Source organism: Podarcis melisellensis (assembly GCF_964234715.1).
Source record: "Podarcis melisellensis genome assembly, chromosome: 4".
Lineage (NCBI taxonomy): Eukaryota > Metazoa > Chordata > Lepidosauria > Squamata > Lacertidae > Podarcis > Podarcis melisellensis.
The window spans coordinates 83,620,951-83,641,635 of record NC_138531.1 but is presented as its reverse complement, the minus strand read 5'-3'; the positions used below and the strand labels follow the sequence as shown (position 1 = coordinate 83,641,635).

The following is a 20,685-nucleotide window of genomic DNA, read 5'->3' as shown; positions in this document are numbered from 1 at the left end:
GTGGCCAAAGTATTGGAGCCTCAGCTTCAGGATCTGTCCTTCCAGTGAGCACTCAGGGCTGATTTCCTTAAGAATGGATAGGTTTGATCTTCTTGCAGCCCATGGGACTCTCAAAAGTCTCCTCCAGCACCATAATTCAAAAGCATCCATTCTTCAGCGATCAGCCTTCTTTATGGTCCAGCTCTCACTTCCATACATCACTACTGGGAAAACCATAGCTTTAACTATACGGACCTCTGTCGGCAAGGTGATGTCTCTGCTTTTTAAGATGCCGTCTAGGTTTGTCATTGCTTTCCTCCCAAGAAGCAGGCGTCTTTTAATTTTGTGACTGCTGTCACCATCTGCAGTGATCATGGAGCCCAAGAAAGTAAAATCTCTCACTGCCTCCATTTTTTCTCCTTTTATTTGCCAGGAGGTGATGGGCCGAGGGGCCATGATCTTCTTCTTTTTTTATGTTGAGCTTCAGACCATATTTTGCACTCTCCTCTTTCGCCCTCATTAAAAGGTTCTTTAATTCCTCCTCACTTTCTGCCATCAAGGTTGTGTCATCTGCATATCTGAGGTTGTTGATATTTCTTCTCGCAATCTTAATTCCGGCTAGGGATTCATCCAGCCCAGCCTTTCGCCTGATGAATTCTCCATATAAGTTAAATAAGCAGGGAGACAATATACAATCTTGTCGTACTCCTTTCCCAATTTTGAACTGGGATTGTAGGGAATGCTAATTCCCCATCAGCTACTACCAAATCCTTAAAAAAAACCACAAAAAACCCCTGGAGATGCCTGGGGTTTAACCTGGGGCCCTCTGCACGTAAACCACGGGCTCAGGAATGCTAAATAGTACCATGATTAAAAACAAAACTGTTGTACAGACCTTGGAGTCTGTCAGTGCCGACCCTGCTTCATGGGACCACATCTTCTGCCATCGTCACCATGATGGTGTTTGTCTGTTGGATGAGGTGGTCCAAATGGCTCTTTCCTCCTTTCCAGCTGACTAACATTTCTTCGTTTAAACTATTTCTATACTGCTCAATTTCCACCGAGGTCAGGTTCAGAGTCTCACCGTTTAAGGGATTAAAGCTGCCGCACAATGTGTCAAAAGTCAAAATCTGCGTTTCAGGTTTTGCCAGTGGATTGTTAACGCCAACAGATGGTGAAAGCATGCCAGAATCCGCCAGATGGCTCGTGCCACGTGAGTCATGGGTACTGTACAGAAATAACGAAGGCGTCCTGGCTGGGTTGTTGGGTCTCGGTTGGCTAATGATCTTGCATGCTGGCAAGAATGTTCTTGCCCTATCGGAGGACAGTGGGGACAGGTGAAGGAAGGGTCATAGCTCAGGAGGAGAACATGCAATCCTGGCACCTCCAGTCAACGGATCTCAGGTGGCTTCTGATTAACTGACAGTTTCTTTAACCGGGTAACAAGCTACAGTTTAAATAATTGTTTTCACATTGTAAGCCACATTCCAATATCCTAAATCACATTCTGATTTCTAGGGACCAGCTGTCGAATACCAATTTACACAGGGAGTTTTGAGTATCAAAGCAACAATTAAAAAAACAAAGCAAAAGCAGAACAAAAGCAGCCTGTACAAGAATTGCATTAGGGAAATTAGACCCTGATTATTCTCCTTCAGATATATTGTCAAGTCAGTACTGCAGTGGATTCTGACAAGAGCATTTGCAGAGATGGGCTTCGCTTTCTCCTGACCATGTCCAGAACTACTTTGTATTCCCAAGTCTCTGCTCTGCCGCTCTTCATCCATCACGATCCGTCCCTGCCTATTTTGCCGTCAAAAGTCTGCTCAACATGCCTGCCTTTTGTACAAGCAACCGCGCTTCCTCCCCAGTTGCATGATTTTTATCTGAATTGAGCTTGCTTCATTTCTTCCGCCTGTTTTTAATGAGTTTTTAAAAACACCAGTCTCTAGCTGCTTTGTATTCTAGCGTGGCGAATGCCTCGTGCCCTGAGTGCAGACAATTACATAAAATTTTCTTTACGTAGAGACTAACGGGGAAGTATAAATACAGCGTAAGCCCTGGTGCTGCTTAAAAAGAGAAATCATATGAGCAGCCGAACAATGGTGAAGGCTGAGAAAGCCGCATGCCTCCAAATTGCTGTCAGTTTTTTAAAAAAATAGAGAAGAAAATGCCAATGTCCTCACCTGAAAGCAAGTGCATAAAGCAGAACCATTGGTGCTCTAGATGTTGCTGAACAACGTTTTCCAGCATTCCTGGCCATCAGGCATGTTGGCTGGGGCTGATGGGAGCTGTAGTTCAACAACATCTGGAAGGCCTCAGGTTCCTCACACTCAAAGGTAGAAATCTTTATAATTAAATCAATAAAAACCTAAACAGAAACACCTGGAAGTTATGGATTGCCTGCCAACTCCCTGTCCATACCATCCACCTACAAATCCTCTGTTGGTTAATTTAACATCTTCTTAATTTATCCTTCAGCTAACCTTCTATCCTTTGGAAATATGCAATATTTTTTCTCTCTTTTTGCTATTTTGGGACATATTGTTTTATTTCCAGATGTTCATGTCTCTCATAATAATACATATAGGAACAAAAACATGAAGGTTCAAAGAAGATCATGGGATGCATAGTTAGAGTTGAGTACTTACTGGTATGTTGTCGGGCTGACGTTGATGCGACGAGGGTGACTTCCCGACTCAAATTTGCTTGCTAGGGTGACATTATTGCCAAAGAGACAGTATCTTGGCATTCTCACACCAACAACTCCAGCCAGAACAGATCCTGAGTGAATCCCTATCCTCATCTGTTAAGGGAAAGGGGAAAAACAATAAAAAATGAAACCTCTTACGTCGAATCTTCTGTTATTTCCCTTAGCGAATGAATGGCTGCTCAGAATCCAGTACGATGTTAATTTAAACTGGTATCAATAGCCGCAGATCCAGATGGTCAGGAATACTCTGGTTTGCATTTCTGAAGAAGTCAGATAAAAATGTGAAAGAGTGTTGTGTGCGTGCGCATGAGCATAGGCATGAGCCCACATGTTTCGCTGTAGTAAAACGCATCTCATTTCATTTGGGTTAACCCCAGAATATTTCATGTTGCTAACTTTCATAGTCAAGCCTAGGACTTGCCAATCAGAAGGTAGGCGGTTCGAATCCCCGCAACAGGGTGAGCTCCCGTCGCTCGGTCCCTGCTCCTGCCAACGTAGCAGTTCAAAAGCACGCAAGTGCAAGTAGATAAATAGGTACCGCTGCGGCAGGAAGGTAGACAGCGTTTCTGTGCGCTGCTCTGGTTCGCCAGAAGCGGCTTAGTCATGCTGGCCACATGCTGACCCGGAAGCTGTATGCCAGGTCCCTCGGCCAATAAAGCGAGATGAGCACCGTAACCCCAGAGTCAGCCATGACTGGACCTAATGGTCAGGGGTCCCTTTACCTTTACCATGCCATTTTCAAAATCAGTAGTATGAGATAGTTATGTACATATTGACTACATCAATGAGGTTTTTGTCTACCGCAGCAATGGGGAACCTGTGGCCCTCTAAATGGCATTGGACTCCAACTCCCATCAGCCTCAGGCTGCAGGACCAACTGTCAGGGATTATGAGAGCCGTAGTCCAGTAACATCTGGCAGAGCACAAAATTCCCCACTCTTGGTCTACAGTCTCCTCAAACAGTTGTGTGAATTAATGGGGAAAAGCACCATGTATAAAAAAAAATCCACTAAGATATACCTTTGGAAATCACCTGCCAACAAATTCAAACCAACCAAGCAATTTACTATCAAACTATGGATATTTTCACAAAAGCTAACCACAGTCGGAGCTGGAGTGACTACAAAACAGTGTGACCTTGATGAGATGTGATAAGATTTTTTATCAGGAGTTACAGCCCAATGGCCTGCTGGTTTTAATGGCTGCATCTTCCCTAGTCTGTTTAATGTGGGAGTGCAAATTAAGTATGGCTGAAAGGGTAAGAAAAATTATATAAGCCATGCCTCCTTGCATCTAATCAATTAAATCAGACATGGGAGAGCCTGAATGATGGCTATGCCTGCTCTAGAGATTCCCCCCCCCCACACACACATTGGGTCGGGTCCTTTTTGGAAATATTCCATAGCACTTGTGGCTTCCTGGATTCACAATGAGAGGAGCCTTCATCTCATCTGCGCTGTGATCAGGCTCAGGAACAAGGCTGCGGAACCAGCTTGTTGCTTTCCATGTCACTCCTGTTTAAAAGAGAAACCATTCATCTCCCTGAGATTCTTCCGGCCTGAGTTGAAACAAAAGTCTGGCAACCCTTCAGTCTGCATATATTCTCAAAACTGTCAGGCATGAAAGCATATTACATTCGACTGGGAAAACTGGAACGCCACCATAAGTCTTCCCCCCCCCCCCCAAAATGCTTATAAAGAGGAATTATACTTTGGTTTTGCTTTGTTTGCCCAGGAAAGAGTGTTCAGGTTTGGGAAATAGATTCCTTACTGGAAGAGCAGCCATCCATGTTTGCCTTCTTGGTTTGGTTCGTCCACTTGTGTCATTTGGAACGATCTGCTTTGTCAACTCCCTGGAGAATATGCTCCAGCTCAGTGGTTTGGATTGCACAGCATCCTGCTTTGGGGCAGGGAACCAGGCCTTTCAGGTCTCCGAACATTAAATCACAACACCTGGTATTTAAACTGCAGCCTTAGCATTCCCATTGTTCAAAGCCCTGTATACCTGGAGGAGCTTCTCTACCCCCATTGTTCAGCCCAGACACTGAACTCAAGCTCTGAGGGCCTTCTGGTGGTTTCTTCATTGTGAGAAGTGAGGGTACAGGGAACCAGGTAGAGGGCTTTCTTGGTAGTGGCGCCCACCCTGTGGAACGCCCTCCCATCAGATATCAAGGAAATAACTATCTGGTTTTTGGAAGATATCTGAAGGCAGCCCTGTATAGGGAAGCTTTTCAAGTTTGATGTTTTACAATGTCTGATGTTTTAATTTTCTGGAAGCTGCCCAGAGTGCCTGGGGCAACCCAGTCAGATGGACATCATCATCATCATCACATTCAAACACGGTTTCAGTTCTCTTCACAACAGCCCTGCATTTTCATTTTCAAAACTTTCCACTGATATTTTTGTGGGAGGTTTGAGCAAAAGAAGGGGGACAATGCATTACTTGGGGCATTCTGGGGAAACCAAGTGAAGGCTGCCAGCAGCTGCCTATGGAAATCAGCTCTGCTTTTGCTACTGGCATTAAAGGAACAAAGAAAAAAACAACAATGCAGATGAAAACAAATGTAATTAGATGAACGAGAACTGAACAAATAAAGAATGCAACTAATATGAATTACCAAATGAATAACGAAACAAATCAGGTGTTTAGTCATGGAAACAAACAGAAACATGGAAATCTTGCCCATCACTACCGAAATGCTCAACTGTGGTGCATAGAAGGAAGTTGCCTTATATCTGAGAAACTCCCTTTTTAGTTGTGGTTTTATGGGGTGAGATAGGACAGAGGGTCGAAAGCAGTCCTATGACCAAATCTCCTAGTAGGTCAGAGCAGCCACTATGCTTGACCTGGAAGTTTTTACAGGGGTCAAGGAATATGGTCTCTGGAATATTTGCGGCATGGAGGCATCCTCGGCTGGTGTGGGGCTAGGAAGTTCTGTTCTTTGGCCAGAACTGGATGGTGGTGCAACAGCTGCATCCCCACTTGCCCTCCTTCAGGCCACTAGTGTTCCTTCTCCAACACTATTTAAACTTTGCCTCCATTAAGGAATACAGTAATGTTTAGCGCATCTTGAACCTGGTTTCCTTCAGCAAGACATTTCTTAGCTAATTAACATGAGTAGGATACACGCTCAGCTGAAGGAGACCACATGGCTTAAACCAAATAAGTATCTAAATCAGTCAGGTTAAATTTGGTCGCCAAATCAAATCAGCTCTCTGCAAAAGGTCTGCTCAATGTCCAACCTGAAGGCAGTGCTCGGCAATAAATTTTTATTATTAGTTTGCTACTCTAAGTGGAATGAAAAGGTTTCTTTCTTTCCTCATAGTTTTTTTTTAAAGATCATGGTTGGTTGACTCCTGTTTTCCTCTATTTCTTCTCCTTCCTTGGCATATACATGATCCATTCTAGACATGTTCCTTGCGAAGAGTCCTTGCTTTACAATTTGGTTACTAATACATTTCAGGTTTAAATCCTTGCGCATTGTCTTGGGCTCCGCATAACTGTAAATGAAGGGAAGTCTGTAATGGACAGTGCTATTTTTCAAAAGAGAGTTAACAAAATGTACTTCAGATTGTTAGCCAAGCATGAAGGGAAGAAAGCCAAAGCCTATTTATAAAAGACAGGATTTGTGAGAGAAAATATGAGAATATTACTTCACTATCTTTTACGTGAATGTTTTCCAGCTCTCTGAAATATCCTTTTCTCTAGTATTATGAGGTCTTTGGGGACAGAGAATTTAATCAATATTATAGAAACAGCAAAAATAAGAAGCTCTCTGTAAGGAGAAAGGAGGGTGAAAAACAAGTACATAGTATATAGGAGAAATATATAAATTTTTGCATGATTATTTTTAGGTCTTTCAAAGAGGAGAAAATATCCCAGGGAACTGGGCCTCTGTGGGTTTGTGACATATCTTCAAGCATTGGGGGACTTTGTTGCAGGTCTTATGGTGTCACTGCACAGAGAGAAATTTGGACACACAGACACCTCCTCTAACGGAGAGTTTCTCATGGGTGAGTTGTTCTGTGAAAGCTGGTTTATTCTCAGCAACCTTCAAAATAAAACCATCCATTTCATTCCAGTGTTTTCAGAAAGATATTTTTTTAAACTGCTGTGTGAAAATAAAATCCAAAGCCATTCACTTTCAGAGGATTTCATCATGTGTTGAGTCAAGATTCTTCTATATGTTCAGGCAAAACAGGACTGCTTCTAAGAGTCTATGGAATTAAGCTGCAAAATTCAGCTCATATATCTCAGCACATCCATGACATACCCACCAACAGCCCCAGAAAAACCGGGACAACCCATGACAGTACGGCAGCCATTCTGGGCGCCTTACTCTCACACGATTTCAAGCTGAGATCTCGCCCCCCCCAAAGCGCTTTTTCGACGTCCGTGATCTCGCGCAGGATTTCAGACCCAACAGATGGTGTCCCAGATTTGGCCTGCATCATGTTGGAGGGTATGCCACAACAAGATACCCAGTCTTTTTACAGTTCTTTCCAAAGTGCTCACAGAACTACACATTTCTCTGTAATTGTTACCATAGCGGTGTACAATATGCCAGAATTTATCCATATTAAAGACTGGGGGAATGTATAATATTTTACTTTTCCAGACTTAGCAAAAAGAAACTTAAGTCACATGGCTTACAAACGAGGAAGAAGCCTAGGGCTTGCTGGGCCAGACATAGGTCTACTGATTGCTTCAGTAAGCCAGGTAGGATATAACAGTATTAGATTCAGCAAACAACAACCACCAGTGTATCACTTTGAAGGTCAACAAACATATATAGCACAAGCTTTCATGGACTAATCTGTTTGTCTTTCAGGTGTCACAGGACCCTTGTTGGCAATGTATTTTATTGAGCTTTACATATGGAAAGGTGGGCTATACCTTCAACAATCAAATGAAAAGCCGCAATATTGAATGTCTACTTGAATGTCCCATTCATCATATTGTCTCCACAACCTTTTCCTCAGCTAAAGGGACTACAACAAGATGAGAGGTAGAACTGAAGGCCATTCAATGAAGATGAATGATGGAAGATTCGGGACAGTTAAAGAAAGTGTTTATTCACACAGCCCATATATGGTTCAGCAGTAAGATTATGTAATGATGGCTACTAGTTTGCATAGAAGAAGAAGCGTTTGGATTTGATATCCCGCTTTATCACTACCCGAAGGAGTCTCAGAGTGGCTAACATTCTCCTTTCCCTTCCTCCCCCACAACAAACACTCTGTGAGGTGAGTGGGGCTGAGAGACTTCAGAGAAGTGTGACTGGCCCAAGGTCACCCAGCAGCTGCATGTGGAGGAGCGGAGACGCGAACCCGGTTCCCCAGACTACAAATCTACCGCTCGTAACCACTACACCACACTGGATCTCTGGCAGTGCTGGCATAGGTGCAAAAGAGGATTAGACAAGTGTATGTATTGCAAAGCTACTAACTGTGATGGTTATGTTCTGACTTCACTAGCAGAGGGAGCGTGTCCCTGAATACCAGCTGTTGAGGAAGACAAGCGGAAGAATGCTACGGCCTTCATGACCTGTAGGGGATTTTGCATTTCAGTTAATAAGGGGACACAGCTAAGCTTTGGATGAGAAAGAGCTGCACAGTCTCTCTCTCTCTCTCTTAAGCAGTTATGAAATAAATTGTCAATACTTGCAAATACTGAGTGCATGCACTTTCATAGCCCAAGCATGACCAATTAGTACTGGAATCTCTTCATTTCAAATTTGAATATTTTTAATCATTTCCTTACTTACAATATGCATATTTAAATGTCAGATAATGTTTTATTCATCGCTTACTCAATGCTTCAAAAATAAATAAATATATGAAGGATTTCCTCTCCCAGTCTAACAGAATTATTTTATTAAATCAGAAATCTGTGTTATGTCCTTTGCAGTCTATTAACATTTCCCGTGTGTTGTTCTTTTTTTCCTTTCTCTCTCTCCTTCTTGGTGTGTCTTTTGTCAAAATAAAGATTATGTCCACTTATTGAAAGGAAAATGCAATGGGAAAAGATTAAATCACAGATCATTACACCCTTTTTTCTGTACTACTACTAGTCATAGCTTTGCTCATGAAAAGAATTGTTAGTACTTTCAAGAAAGCAGTTGATCTAAAATAGGATTTATTTTCCAGCTTGATTCGTAAGATTTCCAAACCTTTACTAGATTCTAAAGTAATACCAGGATGAACTAGGCTTCACTTTATGTTCCACCTTGCTGTCAATGGTATTCAAAGTGGTTAACAGCACAGCAAAACTACAATAAAAATAATGGTTAAAAAGTATACGCATAAAAGAGCAGGGGGGAATCCAAATGTTAAAACATGAAAAAAAATAAGGCATAAACAGCAGACAGTTAAGAATAAAAACCAGAGCCGAGCTAGATCAGGCCAATGGCCTGTCTAGTCCAGCATCCTGTTCTCACAGTGATAAAATGATGATGATGATCCACCCCTCAGGTGGAATCAAACGGCTGCTCTGAATCACACTCGGCAGCCTACAGAGTCCAGGAGACTCCAGACGGTAGCCCCCACCATTTTCTCCCAAGGAGTGGGAGGAGACCAGCAGTAGGGCTGGGCGATATTATCAATATATCGTCCAAAACTGGCTTGAAATCCATATCATGATATCGGTTTCATTATTTTTGACCTGACAATATATTGCAAATCATGATGTGGGTTAGGGCTGGGTGCTATATCATCTAAAACCTGCTTGAAGTCCATATCGTGATATCAGTTTTAAACTTTTTGGCCTGGTAATATATTGCAAATCATGATGTGTGTGCACACTATGCAAAAATCACACTGTGGGGAAAACTGTGAAGCCAGCCAATGCCTCTACACAGCTCTATCCTTATTTCAGACCTTGCGATATATCAGTATATCACGATGTATCGTGATGCTGAAAACCAGATAACACCCAGCCCTAACCAGTAGCATCTCCTAATCGGCAAGAGGGCGCTGTAGAGGCAGCAATAGTAGGGCTGCTGAGGAGTGTGCCCAAGCCATTTCTGCTACCACAGCAGCAACAGGAGCACAGCCCATGCATTCCTTGGAGGCTGGATCTGCTGTCCTGTGAATCCTGACCCCTGAGGCAGTCGCCTCACCTTGCCTCATGGGTGGGCCAACAATAACCATACGTCTGTGTTCAAATGAAGAATGTTGCACCCACTTTGGGGGGGGACGACACCATCTTATGAACATTCCCTTCTACAATCTTCACCTGTACCATTTTTTAAAGTCACAAATATTTCATTAAAGCACCTGCATACTAAATTAAAGCAGCTGAGGGTGCAATAACTTAAATTCCACCATTACTAATGGATTCCCTAACAGCTAGCTTGCTAATCAATTTATTTTCATGCCAGATACCATCCTGTTAATTGCTGAAAACTCAAAGCTCATTAAAACTTGTGTTTCAGACCCCTGCTGGGGGGGGGGAGTGTCTCCTGATGCAAACAAGCCACTCTCTGTAAAGGGGGGGAGAGAGAGATGCTGCTTATGCAAAAATATAAAAGGAAGAGGGAAATAAAACAGATATGATAATTTCTGCAATTCTGATTTCTCAAACTGTGTGGAGTATTGCAGCACGGTAGTTTTATGCTTAAAGTTTTGCATTATTGCTTCCTTTCATTTTTTTTCCTGATTGTAAGCTACTTTGGAGGGATATGAACCCAGAAAAGCAAGCTAAAATATTTCAAATAATTAAATAAACCGTTGTGTTAGAAGTGTGGTAAATAAACTGTAGTAGGCAAGTCATGCATGGTTCCCAAGATAACAGTGAAAACCAGGAAGGAACACCCCCAGAGGACAGGATCACACTTCAAAACGACCTTGACAGATTAGAGAACTGGGCCAAAACAAACAAGATGAATTTTAACAGGGAGAAATGTAAAGTATTGCACTTGGGCAAAAAAAATGAGAGGCACAAATACAAGATGGGTGACACCTGGCTTGAGAGCAGTACATGTGAAAAGGATCTAGGAGTCTTGGTTGACCACAAACTTGACATGAGCCAACAGTGTGACACGGCAGCTAAAAAAGCCAATGCAATTCTGGGCTGCATCAATAGGAGTATAGCATCTAGATCAAGGGAAGTAATAGTGCCACTGTATTCTGCTCTGGTCAGACCTCACCTGGAGTACTGTGTGCAGTTCTGGGCACCACAGTTCAAGAAGGACACTGACAAACTGGAACGTGTCCAGAGGAGGGCAACCAAAATGGTCAAAGGCCTGGAAACGATGCCTTATGAGGAACGGCTAAGGGAGCTGGGCATGTTTAGCCTGGAGAAGAGGTGGTTAAGGGGTGATATGATAGCCATGTTCAAATATATAAAAGGATGTCACTTAGAGGAGGGAGAAAGGTTGTTTTCTGCTGCTCCAGAGAAGCGGACACGGAGCAATGGATCCAAACTACAAGAAAGAAGATTCCACCTAAACATTAGGAAGAACTTCCTGACAGTAAGAGTGGAATTTGCTATGTCTATGGTCCTCCTTATATACTTTGTTGAGTCATGCTTATGAATGACAAATTAACTAGTAAAAGCTCCATTCATGTCTTTCATGGGTTTGGCCAGCCAGTAGACACACAGTGATCTGTGTAGAACAAAAAGCCCAGAACTAGGGCCTGTCCATCCATGAAGCAAGGTGAGGAGACTGCCTGGCGCAGCAGGCTCAGGAGAGTTGGGAGGGGCGGCAGATCTGTGCCCACAGCCACCCACTGCACATTGCTGCCTTCCACCCCCCTCTCGGAAGTGGGAGATGCAGTCATGAGAGAGGTGGCTGAAGGGAAAAGCACTCAAACCAGTCTCCTTCTCTCTTTGATGCATCTCCCTCCTCCCTGAGAGAAACACGGGTGCTGTGATCCAACCCATGCCCCTCTCTTCTATTCAAGGGGGTTAATAATAATAATAATAATAATAATAATAACAACAACAACAATAATTTATTATTTATACCCCGCCCATCTGGCTGGGTTTCCCCAGCCACTCTGGGCGGCTTCCAACAGAATATTAAAATACAATAACCTATTAAACATTAAAAGCTTCCCTAAACAGGGCTGCGTATCTTCACTTCCCCCCTTTATTTCTGATGCTGATACTCCTCCCCACCCCCACCCCCCATGTTGCAGCTAGACTGGTGACTGGGAGTGGCTGCCAAGATCATATAAAACTGGTCCTGAAAGACCTACATTGGCTCCCAGTACGTTTCCGAGCACAATTCAAAGTGTTGGTGCTGACCTTTAAAGCCCTAAACGGCCTCAGCCCAGTATACCTGAAGAAGTGTCTCCACCCCCATCATTCAGCCTGGACACTGAGGTCCAGCTCCGAGGGTCTTCTGATGGTTCCCTCACTGCGAGAAGTGAAGCTACAGGGAACCAGGTAGAGGGTCTTCTTGGCAGTGGCGCCTGCCCGGTGGAACGCCCTCCCATCAGATGTGAAGGAAATAAGGTAAAGTAAAGGACCCCTGCATGGTTAAAGGTAAAGGTACCCCTGCCTGTACGGGCCAGTCGTGACCGACTCTAGGGTTGCGCGCTCATCTCGCTCAAGAGGCCGGGAGCCGGTGCCGTCCGAAGACACTTCCAGGTCACGTGGCCAGCGTGACGAAGCTGCAACTGGCAAGCCAGCACCAGTGCCGCACACGGAAACGCCGTTTACCTTCCCTCTATAAAGTGGCACCTGTTTATCTACTTGCACTTAGGGGTGCTTTCGAACTGCTAGGTGGGCAGGAACTGGGACCGAACGACGGGAGCTCACCCCGCCACGGGTATTCAAACCGCCGATCTTACGATCAGCAAGTCCTAGGCACTGAGGTTTTACCCACAGGACCACCCATGTCCCGCTGCATGGTTAAGTCCAGTCAAAGGTGACAATGGTGTTGTGGCACTCATCTCGATTTCAGGCTGAGGGAGCTGGCATTTGTCCACAGACAGCTTTCTGGGTCATGTGGCCAGCATGACTAAACCGCTACTGGCGCAATGAAACACCATGACGGAAACCAGAGCACATGGAAACACCGTTTACCTTCCCTCCACAGCAGTACCTATTTATCTACTTCCACTAGCATGCTTTCGAACTGATAGGTTGGCAGGAGCTGGGACAGAGCAACGGTAGCTCACCCTGTTGCGGGGATTCGAACCGCCGACCTTCTGATTGGCAGGCTCGGTGGTTTAGACCACAGCGCCACCCGTGTCCCCTGTCAAGGAAATAAACAACTTTCTGACTTTTAGAAGACATCTGAAGGCAGCCTTGTTTTGGGAAGTTTTTAATGGTTGATATTTTATCACTTAAAAAAAAAATTATTATGAATATTCTGTTGGGAGCTGCTCAGAGTGGCTGGGAAAACCCAGCCAGATTCTGAAGCTGATTTTTCACTACCCCTCCCCCCATTTCTGATAACCAGCATGGGGAAGAAGCTGGGAGCGAAAATCAGCATTGGGAGCGAGTCCCGGTTTGAAGATGATCTTAGCAAGAGTCTGGTCCATGAAGAACCACAAGAGGGGAGTTGCTAATGACAATGCCTTATGCGAAGCATGAATTGTTTAAATAAATTAAATAAGTAAATGCTTGCTTGGATACTTCTGCGGTTATATAGCCACTCCACAAAAGTAACTGGGTTGAAATCGAGGAAACACTGTGAGCCAAAGACAGGTGCGGTTTGGAAAATTATTAAGGCTTGAACATGCATTGGCAGAAGGGTCCCCTGCAGTCCTGTTATAGGTACATTCTACAGAAGTTCCCGTAACATCTTTGGATTTAGTTTCATTTTTCTCATGCACAGCACTACCGCGTCACACAAAATGGCCTTTCCGGGAGCCAAAGGGTACTTTAGGCTCTGTCCGACTGTGTACAAACAATCCAGCCTTTTCCAACTGGTTTCCTAAGAGGGTACAGAAAAAATGGGCCTGAGGAACCATTCTAAGATCCATCCTCACTCCAGGCCCAATCTAACAACTTTAATAAACTGAAAGACTCCCACCGGCTTCAGTGAGCCCTGTATCAAGTGAAAATAGGAAGCTCACACCAGGGTTGGTTGCAATTCACACCTAAGCTGGTTTCGTTCCAGATGACAGAGGAAAGAAACATGAGCCCCTGTCGGGAAATTCGTATTATCTTGTTATAAGAATTTTAAGGTCTTATATATATAAAGTAAACGTTCATAAATGTACCAAGCAAGCACATACATAAATGTATAGACCACATGTCTGAGACCCACAGAAAAAGTCCTGAAACCATTTGTCTCTCCCAAATGACCTCAAATGTTTCTCTACAAGGTCGAAGGAAATGGGGGGCCTCCCTATTGTCTCTTTGCTCACAGATCCTGTCTTAAAGGCACATTTATGATATGAATAGGGTGAGCCTGTGACCTGGATTCAGGAATTGAATAGTTATCAATAAAAGAGTGGCCAGGATGCCCAGGTAATCCAATCAGGTAACCTGGCAGACAGGATAAAAACAACACTCAGATAAAAACACACTCAGATTTCTGTTGTAGTCCGCCCCATATGTAGTCCGCACGTATGATGTATTGGGGGGTGGTCTTAGGCCACACCCCTTCTGTGATGTATGTATGATGTACGGAGGGGTGGTCTTGGGCTACAGGGTGGGCAATTTCAAAGTCTATATAAGGGCTTGCACACCTTTGTCCTGGGTCTCACCTTTGTCCTCCTCTCTCCTGTGTGTGGGGGGAGCACCCTGTTGCAACAGCTGTAATAAAGATCAGGTTTATAACCGCTTTGCTTTCGTATATCCTGGTCTGGTCTCTGTTCATTCCCAGACCGGTTTGAGCCTTAGAAGGTATGCTCTCTCCGAAGGTCTAGTCTTCCTTAAGAAGCTAAACCACTTGAAAGGACCTCTCAATATTCTTGTTTCAATCTTCATGATGGTACTTAAGACACCTTTCCGTCAACAGAAGTGCTTTCAACTTTCTATTAACAGAAAAGTGAATAATTTTAAAACACTTTATTTTATGCTGAAGTTGAATCCTTCATAGTTAAGGTATGTAAGTCAAGCTGTATAAAACAATTAAATTAAGCAGAAAGAAGTTGTGGGCCAGGCCACGGCATCCCCAATCCCTGTGCGAAGGCAATAGCTATAGTGTAAGGGAACAAACCAGCATGAGTTTGACCAAACTGCGGGAGGCAGTGGAAGACAGAAGTGCCTGGCATACTCTGGTCCATGGGGTCATGAAGAGTCGGACACGACTAAACGACTAAACAACAACAAAGGGAACAAATGTGACAAGACAACAATCTGGGATAAAAATTGGCCACAACTGTATCAGTTTGCTTCCCCTTCAAACATTTGCTTTGGTTTTTGAGATGGGGTACTTCTTTTTAATGCTGAGGGTTGCATTATCGGGTAAAGGAGAGTTTAATCTGCATGGCAGCAGTAAGCAGGACCAAAATGCAGGTCATCCCTTCTCTCTTTACTAGGACAAAGTTGAAAAGATGGCGTGAGCTGTGTGTTTTTAGAAATGCATATCTTTGTAATTTGTTTTGTTTTGTATTGAAAAATTTGCGCTGATGTCATATGCTCCTACACTTTGAAGTCAAAATCTGGGGAGCCATCTTCCCGGACACCATCTTCCTGTTTTTTACCACAACAGCATGGCTCACACTTTGGGTGCTGTGATCTTGTGCAATTTTGCACCACAGTTTCTCCTCAAGAAGTGCCTGGGGGGCATGGCACCCAAAAATGCACATTTTGGGGCACCACATGAGGTCAAGCACCGCAAAAAAAAACCACTTATTGCAGGGAGGAATCATGCTGTGAAATTGTGCGAGATCATGGCAATAAAAATGGCCATAGCTCTCTTGTAATAAAAAAAAAAAATTGGGATGTCCCGGTTTTTCCAGAACAGTTGCAGGGTATGTGATATAAGTGCTCTTGAAGCAGAAAAGGAGGGCATAACTATTGAAAAAGAAAAAGAAACACTGATTGTTTGTTTGCTTGCTTGCTTTAAAAATTAAAACAATAATCAGGAAACCTGAGCCTTTGAATAGGAGAGCTGGACTGGGGGGACGAAGTAGGAGCTTTATCCACCCAGCTTTTTAAAAAGAAATTTTTTCAAAATTTGTACCAAGTTCCTCTCCCACTTCCAGAATAACCCCAAAAATTATGCATTATTTTTTTTTACTATTTGGAACCATGCAAAAGGGGATAGCAAATTTAAGCAGAAAAGTGGTTTGCTGTGAAAGGGCTAAGCACCATCACCATGAGCAGAAACTATTTTCTTGCTTTAATTTCTAGCCACCAAATTCTTTTTTTTTTTTAACCACCTTTGGGGTTTCCTTACATGCAATTGCATATATTAAAAAATGTAATTTGCCCCACAAATAACCCTTCCCCCTCCCAAAAGGCACAAAGGGAAGACGCACAAAGTTAATATACTTGGGCTTCGCCCAAAACTATCTTGACCTGATTTCCCATGCCTTTGATCAGCTACCTTGTTCATCTGTACTCCAGAAGCACAAAATAAATATAGAGATTAGACTGAAGTTAACACAGCATGTTCTCTGGGGGGATGGGGGGTGGGAACAGCAAGATGAATGAAAACGCCGATTTGGCAGCGGATACACTGACAGATGATGGTGTGGCATGTCTCTAACTTCCTTGTTTGTTATTGCTCTGCAGCCACCCTTTAATGCCACTAATTGGGCACAATTGGTAGCTTAAAGGACCCAGATGCCTCTCTCTCCAGTGTGCTGCACTGCCATGATCATTATTAACGTTTATTGCCTGCCTGGGCTCTTGTCTGGGCTTTGCTTTATTTGGAACACTGCCTGGCGATTTCTCCTCCTAGAAGTCATTTCCTTCTCATTCTGGGTTGGTTTCAACAAGATACGCGTTTATTTTTAGGAGGAACAAATTGAGGTTTGCCAAGTCGATAACAGGCCCACTTTCCATGAGCAGCGTAGGACGCTTCTCAGGGAGCTTCCAGACCAGCTGTGCACAGAGCATCCAAGCAGATGTGTTTGCACAAAGCTTGCACCAAAGTTATACAGTGTGCCTGATCATCCTAATAGGCTTGCATGGAGGCTATAACCAATGTGTCCAGCATTTGCAGACCCTCCAAGTGTCCCTATTTTCCAGGGACAGTCCTGGATTTGCAGAAGCTGTCCAAGTTTCTGATATAATAAATAATAATATTTATTTATTTATTTATACCCTGGCCTTCCCGGTTCAGAAAACTGGGCTCAGGGCGGCTAACAACAAATTTAAAACACTTAATTGATGCAACAAAAAACAGCTTAAAAAACAGTATAAAACATGAATAACAATAAATTCAGAATTCAAAAATTAATTTAGGGAGAAAATTCATCCAATAAACATTACACCAGGGCTTGCTGGCTAAATTAGTCCTATTTGGGTCAGCGAAGAGACCAGGGAAGAATTAGCTGTGGGATCCCAGAGTGGGTAATCTTCATAAAAAGGGGAGGGGGATGGAAGGAAGGGGAATAAAAGATCAGGCTAAGTTCAAATTGAAAGCCAGGCGGAATAGCTCTGTCTTACACGCCCTGCGGAAGGAAGTTAAATCCTGCAGGGCCCTGGTCTCATGGGACAGAGCATTCCACAAGGTTGGAGCCATCACTGAGAAGGCCCTGGCCCTGTTGGAGGATAATCTGACTTCCTTAGGGCCCTGGACCTCTAAACTATGATTATTCATGGACCTTAAGGTCCTCTGTGGGGCATACCAGGAGAGGCAGTCCCGTAAATATGATATGATCCCAGAATATCCTGTTTTTCCTTAGGACATCCCTGTTTTCATTAAAGAAAAGTTGTAGGGTATGGTCGGACATCCCTATTTTCTTCAGAGATATGTTGGAAGGTTATGGGGTTATGCAACCTCCGAGCCAAGAGATAAGTAACTATACAACCTTTAGAAGCCATCTAAAGGCAGCCTTCTATAGGGAAGTTTTCAATGTTTAATGTTTTATTATGTTTTTATATATGTTGGAATCTGCCCAGTGGCTGCGGCAACCCAGTCAGATAGGCAGGGTAAAAATAAATAAATAAATAAATAAATAAATAAATAAATAAAGGAATAGGATGCCCCTATTTTTATTGGATAAATGTTGGGGCATTTTAATTGGAATTAGTTCCCATAAGAACAAGGCCTGCATTTTAAAAGGGTTCAGATAAAGGTATGCTACAATACATGGCCAGCAATGGGAAGCATCTTAATTGGTTATACATCGTAAGAACGAATAGATTAACAACTGGCAAACAGATACAAAGGTATTAATTTGCTGATTAAAAGGTCCAGCGATAGAGTGCGATTCAGCTCCATTAAAGCCAGTGGGAGCTTTGCCATTGAGCTCAGCAGAACGCAGCTCGTACGCTCAACTGATACTTCTTTTCACAATTCAACTAAAAGTGTGCAAATATCATTCTTAACAGAGGATACATTTATGACTAATGATGAGTGAACTCCACTCACTTTTATTCAAAATCTGAGAAGTGTTGCTGGAAAACTCTGCGGAAGAATACTTTTATTCTTAGACCTCTCTCTCAAAAAAAAATGTTTTGCAATTCATTGCACTACATGAAATTGGATTAAAATCTTATCGGTACTGCAATTTGCATTGAGTATCAAGGCAAGGAAGTAATTATTTTCTTTTGCTCTAAAGCTTCTAAAGAGGTCATAAAAACATATGCTGGGGAGAGCTAGCTAAGTCAGTAATAACAAGCTTACTGGCTGACTGGGTATAGAAGCTTATCTGAGCTAGTTAAACAAGCTTTGAGGACTCCAGCTTCGTTGTTATTTTTCTGAAGACTTCAGTATGCCCCCTGATCTCTAGAGAATAGTTAGCCAATATGAAACCCTCCAGGTGGTGTGAACCATTCAGAACTACCATAGCCTGCATGGACGATGGGTGCTGCAGTCCAACAACTTCCAGAGGGCCTCGTATTGGCATCCCCTGCTCTAGAGCCTTTAAACACTGCCCCTTTTGGCAGAGAGGATTTGTTCTCTTGCTTAGCTCTGTGTGAGCAGAGCAGAACACAACAACCTCAGAACTCCAGCTGTGCTATGGAAATGGCAGACATGGGAAGGGTTTTAAAGTACCGTATTTTTTGCTCTATAAGACTCACATTTTCCCTCCTAAAAAGTAAGGGGAAATGTGTGTGCATCTTATGGAGCGAATGCAGGCTGCACAGCTATCCCAGAAGCCAGAACAGCAAGAGGGATTAATGCTTTCACTGCGCAGCGATCCCTCTTGCTGTTTTGGCTTCTGAGATTCAGAATATTTTTTTTCTTGTTTTCCTCCTCCAAAAATTAGGTGCATCATGTGGTCTGGTGCGTCTTATAGAGTGAAAAATACGGTACTTCTCCCTACCCTTCACCCACTTCAGACTGCTTCCTCCTTTCCTTGATATTTTAGAAATTAAAAGCAGCCGTTTAATGAGGCTCCAAAATGGTATCCAACAGGTATCAATTCAACAAAGGCCCACTTTGTTCAGGAAGGTGAGCGCAGAAGTGGCAGAGAAAATGATTCAACCGCAGGACGGAAAAGTTTCTACCCCAACGTTACATGTCCTCTCGTTTTCTAAACAGCTTTAAATGATGGCAACAGGGAGATGAATCCTAACTTGGGGCCATGGAAGAGCAGAGGAACTTATCTACTGCTGTGTTCGAATTATTATTTATATTTGTCACTAGGAAAAGTGGGTCTCAAAGCGACGTACGGTTTTGTTTTTTAAAAAAACACACAATAACAAATTTAAATATATCCAAAGGTTTAAAGAAAACATTAGCTGAAAGTGCCCGTCCTGAAAGAGCACCCTACCCTACTAAAATATCAACACCAATCAAGAACAAAATGGCTGGGTGAATATGGACATCTTCACCTGGCACCCAAAGGTTGATAGTGATGGCATTAGGCACATATTCTGGGGAGATGCTGTCCAAAGCCCAGCTTGGCTGCGCTCTCTCTCTCTCTCTCTCTCTCTCTCTCTCTCTCTCTCTCTCTCTCTCGTATAATCATCCACAAAATCAGTTCCAGGTTGCTGAGCCTGAGTACTGGGCCCCGTGGGGATCTACTGGGGTTTGGATCCTGCCAAGCCAAAGCTACTGTCCTCCAGTCCTGTTTGGGGGCCTTCTTAACAGTGGAGTACCCCCCCAACCCCCGTCCTGCACTCTCCCCTCTGCCAACAAATGCTAACTGAGAGGCCACTCTGCACAATCCTATCGCCCCTTCCTCAGCCATCAACATGCGGGAGAGTAGGACTGCACTCTTATAACTTCTTGAAGGATGTAACTTTACTCCTTTTTTGATTAAGAGGAAAGGCTTGAGAACTGCGATATCTCTAGCTGTGCTCCCAGCGGTTGAGAGCATCTCTCTCCTCCCTACCCCCAATCTCTCAGGAAGAGAAGCCGAGGCATTTCAATATTCTGCCCGCGTCTTTATTTATAGCAGGGAATGCATTCAACCCTCAGGTTACTAAATCATTCTGAAACAGATGGATGTTTTTCATCCTGTCAGCTTCAAACCCAAGGCCGAGTGGCACCCTCCGCTCTCCCAAGCCCCTGCTGAACTCCCAGCTAATTCTCAGAACTTGTGCCGACCTGCGTTCTTAAAGCGGCGAATTTATTTATGGCGCTGTATTAGAAAGGCATATTCCTTCTAGCATGAGAGATGATAGCTTGGAAGGCAGAGGATCCTAAAACCCTTCTGTGAAAACAAACTGCACCTCAAGAAAGATGAGAACGGACAAACTTTCCTTTGGTGCAATGGGGACCCTGATTTGGAACATCTAATACACTTGACAGGGTATTATTATCAGGATTTATTGCTGCTCAGACCTGGAACCTGGATGCACTCCCTTCCACCGAGAAGTTATCTGCACCACCAGCAACCCTGAGGAATTGTTGTATCCATACATTCCTGCCCCAGGAATGGGAGCCTCAACAACAGTTGCCTGGGCTCTTCTCAGCTTGACACCCACACACCCAACATGCTGTTGTCACCTTTAGGGCC

At 43.6% G+C, this 20,685-nt stretch overlaps 1 protein-coding gene across 2 annotated transcripts in view; it reads right to left on the bottom strand.

Annotated features, from left to right (window-relative positions):
- Nucleotides 1-20,685, bottom strand: part of GUCY1A2 (guanylate cyclase 1 soluble subunit alpha 2) — a 149,724-nt gene that overhangs the window by 17,660 nt on the left and 111,379 nt on the right. For both annotated transcript variants that reach the window (XM_081909781.1, XM_081909782.1), the window contains exon 7: nt 2,631-2,785. In XM_081909781.1, coding sequence (XP_081765907.1) covers nt 2,631-2,785 — 155 coding nt within the window. The remainder of the gene's footprint in view (nt 1-2,630; nt 2,786-20,685) is intronic.